Raw genomic sequence first — 12,411 nt, forward strand, 5'->3', positions numbered from 1 at the left:
TTGCCTTTTTCATCCTATTCATAAGCCGCTTTTTACTCTTACTTTCTACATGACCAAACGTTGGGACAAGCGCGCCTTATTTAAGATTTCTTGGCTTCATATAAAGGAATGTTTTATACATATCATAAATCAGTAAAAACAAAAATTGTTACAAAATTGTTGTAAAAAGTAAAGCCGAAATAAATTGTAGTTGGTCAATAAATTGAAAAAAAAAAAAAAAAAAATTTATTGTTTATACCCAAAGTTCGCCCCTTACGAAACATTATCATATATTCCCAGATAATAATGAATAATTAAATGTAATAAATTTTTTTTTAATCGCCTAGTATTCTTACAAGATGTAAAGAGCTGCAATTAGAGTCGTGATTCAATTGTTTATTTTTATTAATATTCATTTATTTCGCAATATTAAAATCCTTAGATTATTTATTATTTTGTAAGTTTTTTGTAAAGAATTTGAATTGTTAAAGTTAAAAAAAACTAATATGATTTTAGACATCGTCTGGAGAAGCCAACATATTCTGATGATAGGCTGTATGACGTCATGCTGAAGTGTTGGGAGAAAAAACCCACGATGAGGCCATCGTTTTCAGAACTGCAAGTTATTTTGGGTTCTTTCCTCGAGGATAATGTTCGGAATGTAAGATATTTTACTAGAATTTTACAACAATTTCATGAGCTCAAAACATGGGAAGTTTTATTGTTTGGCGAAAGTCGAAAAAGAAACGACTCAGGGTAATATTAGTCGAGACTTAGCAGTTAGCGCTAAGTGTTACTTGAGTATGAAACGTATTAGATCTTGACATACGGGAGTCATACTTACGCAATTTTGACTCTAAGGGTGCGTACAGACTATGTAACATGTTATATAACTTGTGTTTTATAACACGTCCACATTATGTAACCTTGTTATTCATAATTATAACATAAAACAATACTGTACACATTAGAATAACAATGCAATATAACAATGTTATATAACCATTTTAAATAACAAAAGAAAAACAAAAAACGTAGATGCTGGGTTAACATGTTATTATAATATGTTTTATAACATTCAGTGTCCACATTATCTAAAACATGTTGTATTGCAATGTTGTATAACATGTTATGTTATATAGTCTGTACGCACCGTAAAACATACCCAAAGAATCGACTTGAATAAAATTTTTTTTAAATTAAATTACTAGTTATTTTTTTATTAAATTGTGTAATATTAGGTCTTTGTAAAGTGGTAGACCTGCAAATACGTTCTTATAAAATAAGATAATTCCACTTAAATCAAATTTCAAGAGCTGTAATCTTTCTGCATGAAGTTTGACATTTGACAGCGCGACAGGTGAGATTTAAGATACAAATTCGAATATACCGTAGCGGGTAGCCAATTGATTGAGACGCGACTCCTGAACGTGAGTTCGATCCCTGGCTGCATAAATTTTTTTCTATTTTTAAATTTTTTTTCTATATCAATTCTAAGAAATACTTTGAATTCAAAAAAAATCGTCTGTCCATTTATCGTATATAAAAAAATATATTTTCCAGCATTACGTAGACTTGAACGCTATGTACATGGATATAAATGCCAGATCAGATCAAGAAGACTATTTAGCGATGGTATCAGCCCCGGATTATAACAACATCGTCACTCCCAGCCCCCATCATTATACCAACGATGCTAAGCAGTTCTTCCCATCTGCAACACCCAAGATGTTGGCGCATGGTAAGAACTACCCTCATTTATAATAACTAATTTAGTATTTATATTTGATAGTATACATTAAGTGTTATTGAGAGTTATCTGTATAATACATTTAAAGCGTTATGGAGTAACATAACTGGTAAATAATCATTTATTTATGTAAAAAAAAAGATGCGTGTACTTATTTACGCGCGTAAGAAGTTATACTTCTTTGGCATTATTAAAAATAGTGGGCTGTTCATTCTGTTAATTTTGTGTCACGGTGCGCGCGCATCGTAAAATTTCACTCTCATCAATTTTTCATAACGCGCCTAAAGAAGTATAACTTCAAAAATCATAATTTTTAAAACTGATTTTTATACGTCAGTTACGTCACAGATTAGTCAAACCAAGAATGACGTATCGTTGAAGAATGACAATTAACACGTACGTCATAGTGACTGGTGCGACGCCATCTTGTCTAGAAAAACATTTTGGCGGGTTCTGGAAATATTAAATGTTTAATTGAGATTTTGAAAGTATTAACAGATTAAAAAATACCAGACTAACAAATAATCTGGAATGGTTTTTAAAATCTTGTCAAATAGCCCATTGCACTTCAGTATATCTCTTGTAAATTGTTTTTACGCTTTAAAGCAAGTCAATTTTTTATGAGACTAGACGATTGTCTTACTTTTCCTTTAAGTTAAAGGCTTTTGGATCTCAACAGGTCTTTAAGGCTGGAAATTTCTTCGGAAATTAGATTACGCCATATAAATAAATAACAAACATAAACGTACGCAGAATAATTACTGCATAAATTATTATTTCAATGATTTTTCTTCAATGGTGCAGAAAACATTACGTTTTCCTTGTTACACACATCGTACTTTAATAAATCTTATTAAACATTCTACCAATTTCATATAAACATTTTTCCTTTTGTCAGACGAAACGGAAAATACGCCAGTCTGATCACGCGAAAGAGATTCTTATACGGTAATAAAATGTATAAGGCATGGTTGATGTAACTAACAATAAGTGTAAAACATTTTGCCAATGTTTTTATCTTCCAAATTCTAACTTATTGGGAATAAATACACCGCGTTTTAATCTTTATATATTTTTATTCAGTACTCTTAGCTTGCACTTTTCGATTTTGTTTTGTTAAGTTTACAGATATTTAAGTTTTCGAATTTTGCGAAAAAAAAAAGCTACTATTAAATATTACTATTAGAAGCCTTTTATTCTTAGAAAACAATCAGTGCTGAATAAAGTTCACGTTACTGGTATATATATACCCAATTCTTTATATGATATAACTTCTATACGTGTGTGTGACATGAACTAAACTGGAACCTTTATGGGGCTAGAATAATTGAATATTTATTTATTTTATACATTTCAATGGCACTATAATATAAACAGAGCCTAATAAAAAAATATTTTAAAACAAAGTGGAAACTGCTAGAGATCTATAAAGCTAGCCATTTTATCTATGACAAGTATAGATAATGATGATAACTATGTCATGGTACAGACTATATAGCTTTATCTTGTTGACACATTAGAAAAATGTCTCTGTATCAAGTGTGTGAGAGGTTTTTTATAGGGGCAAACGGGCAAAAGGCTTATCTGATGTCAAGTAATACCGCCGTCTATGGACGCTCTCAATGCCAGCAGACTCGCGAGTGCGTTGCCGGCCTTTTAAAAAACACTTTAAATTTGCACTTACTTATTTTCGAATATATGTCCTTCAATGGGTTTGTTTAATACACTGTGACTCTTTCACTGCACGTTGATGTGACTAACCTATCTCGTATTAATTCCTTTATAGATGACGAGGGCTACTTACAAATGAGCCCCCCGAATCAACAACACATATTCAGTCCACGTGTACCGAGCACCAAATTCGATTTTGACGCTCGTAAATTGAACGCAAAAATAGAGGTCAACGAATGGCCCGAGGAGAGCACCCCGATGCTTACACTGAACAATCTCCCAGCCCGAACATCAGAATCGGACGATGCCTACCTAAACATGGCCCCTCAAAATGATGATGAGGTTTTCGAAGCCAAAGATTGCAATAAGAACACGAAGAATATCGCCGCGTCTAATCCGACATATATTATGTACGATATGGATAAGAAACCCCACAAAAATAATTACATCAATGTGTCCAATGGTCTAGTCAAGTAATCTCTTTGGTAAAATCTCATTACTGTTAGTGCTAGAATATCTCTAGTCGATCTAAAACGAATTTTGTTTGCATTTGTCAGAGCTTGAAAATACTCCAGTGTCGTTCCCTTTATGTCTTGCGTTTAGAAACGTAGATTTTTAATGGCTTAGAGGAGATTCGGAAATGGCAATTGACATATACATTTTATTGATCGAAAATTTAGACATAATCTGTACATTAGTTATAAATGTCTTAAGCTTAGGTTTCCTAGAAAAGCGGTGCCGTTAACTAACGGCCGTCATTTTACGGTTGTTAATAACGTCTTTACTAACGTAATGCAAAAAAACAATAATTTTCGCTCGTCCAAGTCACGTTTCCACTCATTGTATTAATTAAATATGGGCACCGCTATACGCGAAAAACTTTGAACTAATGTTTATCACCGCTATGACGACCGTCACGCAAATGACAGCACCGCTATTTGACGTTACGGTGACACTCAACGTTCTATAGGAAACCTACTCCGATGATATTTATAGACAACGTATGGGTGACGTCACCCAATTACGGCCGTTAGATAGGCCGCTTTTCTAGAAAACCTAAGCTTAAACTTTGATTAATTACAATATTTTTAATTCCGACTTCAAAAATTTGTTGGGAAGCTTTACAATTCCACGCATGTTTTTTTCGTCTCTTACTATGTCCAGAAATAGTTAAAAAAATTGGCATAAGAAAAATTTTTTCCAAATTTTTTTTGAAAAAAAAAAAAAAAAAAAAAAAAATAATTTGCTATCCAGTATTGAGGCTTCCCCTTTTGTCTATTTTGTGTACAAATTTTGTTAAGAGATATTCGCTTAGCTACAAATAGTTTTATACGGAAAACCGTAAATGTACGAATATATTTAGTATTTACCACCAGTATTTTGGTTTACCCCACCATTATGTAATAATTTCCTTATTGTAAATATTCTCATTTACCAAAGAGATTTAAATATATAGGGAATAATCAAGTCAACGCAAATACCTTGTGTAACTCGCCCTATATAATTATATCTCTTTGATAACCTTGCTTTTTCTTAATATATTTTTCATTCCTCATTGATTATGGCACCGTGTAATTTGTTTATAGCATCGTTACGTAAATAATAAAAAAAAATATTTCTCCGAGGACCGGTATTGTTAAGCGCTAATAAAAATGTCAGCTGTGTATGAAAAATCCTTTAGCGCTTCTGGTACAAAATCTAGATTTTTCATAGAAATATTGTACGCACTTGCAGCGCTGAATATAAGTTTTTATATATATGTCTATTTAGCTCGATAGAGTTTTTCTTGCAAAACGTTGATACAAAGAAACGGGCTTTAAAATAAATTGACGTTCTAGTGGCATACACTCTAGGAGATACTAAATTTTAGACAAAATTTGTTCCATCTTCCACCACACGTGTCAACATAACACAATAGCTTTGATAGCAATCAATCAATACATTCCTATGCACAGAATATTAAAAGATGAGTCAAATGTCATACGTCAAAACTTTAACCCTAAACACACATATCGCTTTCATTTGGTAATTGATATCTTGATCGAAAAATATCTATTTTATTAAATAATACACTTCTCAAAAATTTAGCTAAACAAACTCAGCACAAAAGTCGAGAAAATTATATTAACTAGAGTAAAGATCTAATAGCACAAACTTTAGGACTGTAATAAAATTGAGGTAACCAAATATTTGACAAAACTGTCAAATACTTGTCAATTAGATGTCAGTCTGACATCTCGACCGCATAGATTCTCCATAAAATTGGTATACTCTACACTAATGCTATTCAAAGATGTCATTGCTTCTGTTTAGTTTTAAATACACACGGAGCGCTCAATATTCCATACTAATCTATTGCTATGTCAAAAATTTAGTTATACACATTGTTTGCTAAAGGTTATTAAACTTACATTAATTTCGGTTTATATCCAAAATATTATTAGAAATTATAAATTTTCTACTTAATGGATGTTCTTTTAGTTTTCTGTACGACTCGTAGAACATACAGTATTTTTGATATGAAACCTAGTGTTATCCGTAAATCTCATACAAAAACAGTTGAATGTTAAACCATATCATAAATAGATAGGTCTTTAAAAAGCTCTTTCAACTAATTACACGGTATACGTAATATAGAAATTAATTTGCATTTATCAGCTATTTTCGTAAACTTGACATTCAAGTTTTTGTTATGTATATAATTATTTTAATTGATATAATATATTTGTTAATTATAGATTTAATTACATTATAAGTTCTTATTTACAAATTATCATGGATTGAATTAAATGTATGATTGGCTGTTTAAAAAAGGAATACAAATAAAATTGTTGTTTTATTTTCGTCATGAACACATTTAATTAAATTTTCGTAACTATTAGAACATTATTGCATAGCCTCATTGAAATATATTTAAATAATTAAATATTTAAGATACAAATCTTTACTGATACATATTTTAATGAGGAAAGAGTTTTATGTTTGTAACGTATTACATTTGTACTGGACCGATTTCGAAAACTCTTGCGAAATTTCTTCAGCTTAGCTACATAGCACATAGCCAAGAGAGAACCGGATAGTCCCGACAAACTGGCAATGATAAGAAGGAGTGATGGCAGAAGTCCGGGTCGATCGCCTGCCAAAATTAAGACAATTGTGGGTCCCTAATGCCCTGAGGCAAGCAGAGGACAGAGCAGAGTGGAGGCAGCAAGGTGACGTATCGGTTAGGGCTTTTCAACAGGCACGACCTTCAGTAATGAAGACAACGAAGGGTAATTGGTAAAAAGTCTTCAAACACTCAGCTAAAAACACCCTTGACCAGAGCAACTGCAACACTTTCTATCGCTTCGGCTGCCTGGAAAGAAATGTTTGTTAAATATGTTTATAATAGGACAGAATTTTATTCTTGGAAAGATAAATTAAATTTTCCGTCTAAAATAACATACTAACGTTTAACTGACTTAAAAAAAAACAAAAATAACATTATCAATTCGAAGTAAATATTTTGTGTATGTTCAAGCATAGCTCTGCTGCCCATGGACCGATCAAGTTGTCAAATGATGCAGATTTGCAGATAGTAGGTCCCAAAGAGGATTTTGTAATCACACTGACAGTTTTCAGGATATTTACCGAAATGTCCTATGCAAAATTCATTTTTTGATTAGCGCTTAAAATCGATGTTTTATTAACCTGTGCCAATATTATTTAATATATTTAAGAAGGCTAATTTTTTTAAAATGTATTAGTACTTCAATACACTTACATCTTTCAGTGCTTCTACGAATCCTAATGGTATATCAATAAACATCCTTCCGACACTGGCCAGGGTCTGAAATGTAAAAATATAATTAATTGTATTTCTTCTGCTGTTATCGCGTCGGGGTGTGGGTACTTATATGTAGATAAAGGGCAGTGTTGGCCCAATGGCTTCAGCGTGCGACTCTAATCCCTGAGGTCGTAGGTTCGATCCTCTGCTGGATGGACTTTCTATGTTCAACAATCAACATTCGCTCGAATGGTGAAAGAAAACATCGTAAGGAAAACGGCTTGCCTTAGACCCAAAAAGTCGACGGCGTGTGTCTCAGGAGGCTGATTAGATAGAGATTGACAAATTATCATGAAACACATGCAGGAATCTGAGGTTCAGACCTAAAAAAAGGGTTGTAGCGTCACTGTTTTATTTTTTAACAAGACACGTTAAATGATATGAATATCAAATTTAGCATATAATTTAAAATTATGAAAGTTTTATTTTATTTTTAAATAGACTGCACTACCCATTTACATTACTTTGTGTTAATCCTAGTTTACGTCGTTTGTCGCTGGCAAGACGTGTGTAACGAAAATCTAAGACAAAAACACGAACAAGTTCATTGTCCAAAACACTATTGATTTACACGAGTTCTTAAAAGCAATGAACGGTTGTCCAAATCTTGGTGTTTCAAAGAACCAGTACATTTTAAAACAGTAGTACTGGCGAATATTTGATGTATTATTTTATTGTATATGTTAAGATATATTTATTATTTACCAAATCAAAGAGAATATGAACTGTCAGTTGCGTTTTGTTATTTAAAATAACTGTACGGTTTTTTAATGATATTTTTTTTTATTTCAGTTTTCCTATTCTATTTAATTTCAAAAATCATAAAAATTTATCCTTTCTGGAGTTGAATTTATATGGCGCAGTCGCCTAAGTTAAGCAAATATACTTACGCCACTAGGACGATAATAATCCTTAGGGACCGTGGCCTCCGTCGCAGTCTCATTTCTCGAAGACGCAACCAGCACGAAAAGAGTGAAAACTATTGCCAGTCTCGAATCCATTGCCACACTGAAGAAATCCTTAAAGAAAATTCTTTTAAATTTAATATTTAGCCATGACTATTGTTAAACATCTAGTGTTATGCATGTTTAGTTAATTTGTGTTGACATTAAAACAATAAGGTGAGGTCGTGAATTTTGTATTGTAAAAAATAAGTCACCTTTATTTATATGCAAATTAGCATGAGAGTGATAAGGACAACATATTATATAACGATAACTGCCTATAGGCTTCAAAAACCCGTGTATAATATAGGATTAAGGCGATAAAGCTATACTAATACTGTAGGGCTGAAGAGTGTTTGGTGAATGCGTTAATCTCAGAATCGGTTTTGAATTGAAAAATTATTTTTGTGTGTGCAAAGCTTTAGGCTATACACGAGTTCATTATGGTACGACCAGTTGTTTTGTTATTGTAATGAGTAAAACAAAAAGACGGTATTGCGCCATCGCTTTGTTTTTAATTTTTAAAGATATGATAAAACAAATTCAATTTAATAACTACGTATGTTTCATAACCTTTTAACTAAGTAACAATAGGTCTTTGTGAAAAAGCATTGCTAAATTTCTTTGAAAAAATAGTTAAAACTCCTTTATTTGTTTAAAAGGTAAATGTCATTATGTTCATTCAAAATTCTTGGCATAGCTGCTAACTTCACGCATATTCTGTCTTTTTACTTGTAGATTGTCTTATTCCCATCTCGCTCGGGCACGCTATAATCACACTGACAACTTTGTGTCTCAGGCGCATCGTAAAATTTCACTCTCATAAATTTTTCATAACGCGCCTAAAGAAGTATAACTTCAAAAATACTATATTACATAAATATACATGTGCACTTCGCGCAGTGTTAATGCGCACTTAATACACTAAGTAAAGCAGTGGCGTAACTGTACCATCTACCATCGGTAAAAATCGTCACGTTGTACTCAGTTTAATTTTAATAAACTTCGAGATTTTCAGCGTATTAAATTACACGTTGTATATTTCCTACTAATGGCCATAGGCCTCCTCTCTTAGGCGAGAGGGAATGGCCTGTAGTCCCCACGCTAGCCCAATACGCATTGGAGACTTCACATTCATCCATAGAACATTATATTTCTTGGGCAGGGGCACTCTTGGGTCGGGGGCCCGTGGCATTTTGCCAGGCCTATTGTTACGCCACTGAAAGAAAGCCTTACAAAAAGTTAGATAAAGAAAAATTACAATATCAGTAATTATATCAAAATATAAATATACAATATATTATAGTAAATAGGTAAGTAAATTAAAAAAAAATATGTGTGCATTGTATATGAAGGTACGGTGCAACAAGACGTGGTGTGCCTTACACTTGTACCCTAAATAAATAAACTTTGTAATTAAATTGAAAGATGAACAAGGATTGAATATTCCGGCGGAGGAAAGTCTTTCACTTGTTTCAATAGGAATGCTCAGCATGTTACTGTGTCTCTTTGCGTTTTTTACAAAGTGTACTATGGTGAATGTTCTGAAGATTTGTTTGGGTTGATCCCTCCTGCCTCGTTTCGACACCGTACGAGCCGTATCAATGCAAATCATCAACATCACCTTGATGGCTGGAAGTCTTCCGTGAGACGTCTTTAGTGAGATATACGTCCTCCAACTATTCAATTATTAAAAGGGACTCCTTTTAATAATTATTTTTAATAACTTTACTAATAAAGTTTAAGATTGTAATTTAAAAGATAATCTTTACAAGTATTATAACTTTAATATGTTATTTTTATTTGGTACAATGGTGCATTTAATAAGATAATTGTTACCACGGTGACGGATGTGTTAGACTTGTAGGAAAATAATGTTGTATTGTTTAGAGCATGTAAGTTGTAACATGCGTTACCTATATATAACATATTTGATATTTGATGTGATGCTCCAGGCATACTTCGAGGCGAACTTGTTGTTCACAAAAGCATCAGCCTATCGCCAGTATTGCATATGTATACCTGATTTCTTCTGGACACTTAAACCCTAGATGCATTCTGCAAGTTCGTTAAAATTTGTCAAAATTTAAAAATAAGTCGGAGATTTACTTAATAAACACGAAAAAAACGTGTTGTTGTCTTCGTCTGACTCAAATTAAGGGTACCGCTTCGGCTATGACAAAGAGGCTGAATTTAATTTAAAAAAATAGTGCGTGTACTTATGTACGCGCGTAAGAAGTTATACTTCTTTGGCATTATTAAAAATAGTTTTTGATTGCATGCAAATAATTAATTACAATTAAATAATCGAAGACTGGAAAAGGAGTCATTATAGTCAATAAAGTTCAGTTTACATTTGAAAAATTAAATAAAATAAATATTTATTACTACATATTATTATCATACATTAAGTGTAACATAAATTCTATTATTATTCGAATGTTGTTTTTAAATCATGTCCAATGCCGTAGCATCTTCCGTGGGCAACTTAATTCTGTTAATTTTGTGTCACGGTGCGCGCGCATCGTAAAATTTCACTCTCATACATTTTTCTTAACGCGCCTAAAGAAGTATAACTTCAAAACAATTCTAAATCATAGGACCGATAGAAAATTGGCTAAAAGTTTCAGAAAGAAGGAACAGCCGCTATTCTAGTTCTCCTACCTTGGGACTCCAATGTGCACAATCAAATCGAATAATTTAGCTGAATCTTATTAGTTACTCTCACGTAAATGAAAATAAATAGAACAGGACCATTACCTATTAAAGCATATAAGGGGTCGTTCAAGTATTACGTAAGCACCATAGTTGTCTTTGATTTCTTATTTGGTGATTACGTCAACAGTAATTATTTACTTTATTACACATATTGTCTACGCTTGCAAACGAAATCCATTTTGGAGGATTCCTACAAAAAATAAATAATAAGTTTATGTAATATTATTTTTGAAAGCTTTGCTTAAAATTGCAGTAAAGCGGGCCATAGACGGACCGCATGTTGCAGTCAAGACCGACTGCAATATGCGGTTTGCTCAGGAACTGCTTAAGCGGTCCGTGTATTGCACCGCATATTGCAGTCGGTCTTGACTGCATAATACGGTCTATGGCCCGCTTATAACTTAAACGGCCCCTAATACGTTAAACTAAATAAATATATTAGATTAAAATATATAAACTGTTTCTGATCAATCTTCGAAATATATATAATTTCGAAATCTAATTAATCGAAGATGACCTGTGACACGTCATTCGCATCCAAGCACTCGAGTGCAATAGGAATCAATTGCGGATGTCAATACGCTATATCCCGTCAACCGTCAAAACCTCCAAGTGACATAAGGTGAGGTAGCAAGCACGCAGTTTTTATTTAAGACTTAATTGTGTTGACCTAGCGGCTCCAGCGTGCGACTCTCATCCCTGAGGTCGTAGGTTCGATCCCCAGCTGTGCACCAATGGACTTTCTTTCTATGTGCGCATTTAACATTCGCACGAACGGTGAAGGACAACATCGTGAGGAAACCTTGCTTTGATCAAAAAAGTCGAGGGCGTGCGTCAGGCATAGAAGCTGACTAACTTGCCTATTAGATTAACAAATGATCATGAAACAGATACAGAAATCTAAGGCCCAGACCTAAAAAGGTTGTAGCGCAATTGATTTATTTATTTTATTTTAATTGTTATGTTAGCAACTAGAACTATTTTATTTATACTAGCGGCCATTTACACGGATTACATCCGTAAATGTCTTGGTGTTGTGAGTGTCCATGGGCGGCGGGAATTACTTATTTCTAATTGGCCTGCTCGTTTTGCCACCTGATTCATAAAACAATCTTTTCTCTTTATTATATTACTAGCTAGATTATAAAATAGTAGATACTAGGTAGTTGTAATATAGAATATTTCGATTTTTTGAAGTGAAACTTCTTTATCGGGGTTGGAAAAAAAATTAGTGTAAAATTTTTTCGTTACGCGTCACATTTTTCCGTTACGCGCCATCTTTTGAAGTGAAACTTCTTTATCGACGTATGGGAGAAATTTTGTAGCAGGTTACGCGCCATCTTTTTCTTGTCCCTACCACGGTTGATCCGAAGAGATTCGAAGCCATTAGTAACAAAAATATATAATAACGATAACAATGATAGTAATACTAATAATTCTATTACAAAAAAAAAAAATCTGTAATAATCTTAGTACTACATAGTAGTACAGTAATAAGTTAAAATGAAATAATTGTATTTGTA

General features: G+C 32.9%; 1 protein-coding gene across 5 annotated transcripts in view; it reads left to right on the forward strand.

Moving 5' to 3' along the window:
• LOC125061296 (vascular endothelial growth factor receptor 1) overlaps positions 1-4,193 on the forward strand; it is a 41,171-nt gene extending 36,978 nt beyond the window's left edge. For 4 of the 5 annotated variants that reach the window (XM_047666654.1, XM_047666655.1, XM_047666653.1 and 1 more), the window contains 3 exons: positions 496-640; positions 1,543-1,720; positions 3,516-4,193. In XM_047666654.1, the coding sequence (XP_047522610.1) occupies positions 496-640; positions 1,543-1,720; positions 3,516-3,877 (685 nt within the window). In that variant the 3' untranslated portion in view covers positions 3,878-4,193. Of the gene's footprint in view, positions 1-495; positions 641-1,542; positions 1,721-2,627; positions 2,777-3,515 lie in introns of those variants that run through there. The other variant, XM_047666656.1, reaches the window with a different exon arrangement.
• Positions 4,194-12,411: the final 8,218 nt, after the last annotated feature.

This window comes from Pieris napi, chromosome 23 (genome assembly GCF_905475465.1).
Source record: "Pieris napi chromosome 23, ilPieNapi1.2, whole genome shotgun sequence".
NCBI classification, from domain to species: Eukaryota; Metazoa; Arthropoda; class Insecta; order Lepidoptera; family Pieridae; genus Pieris; species Pieris napi.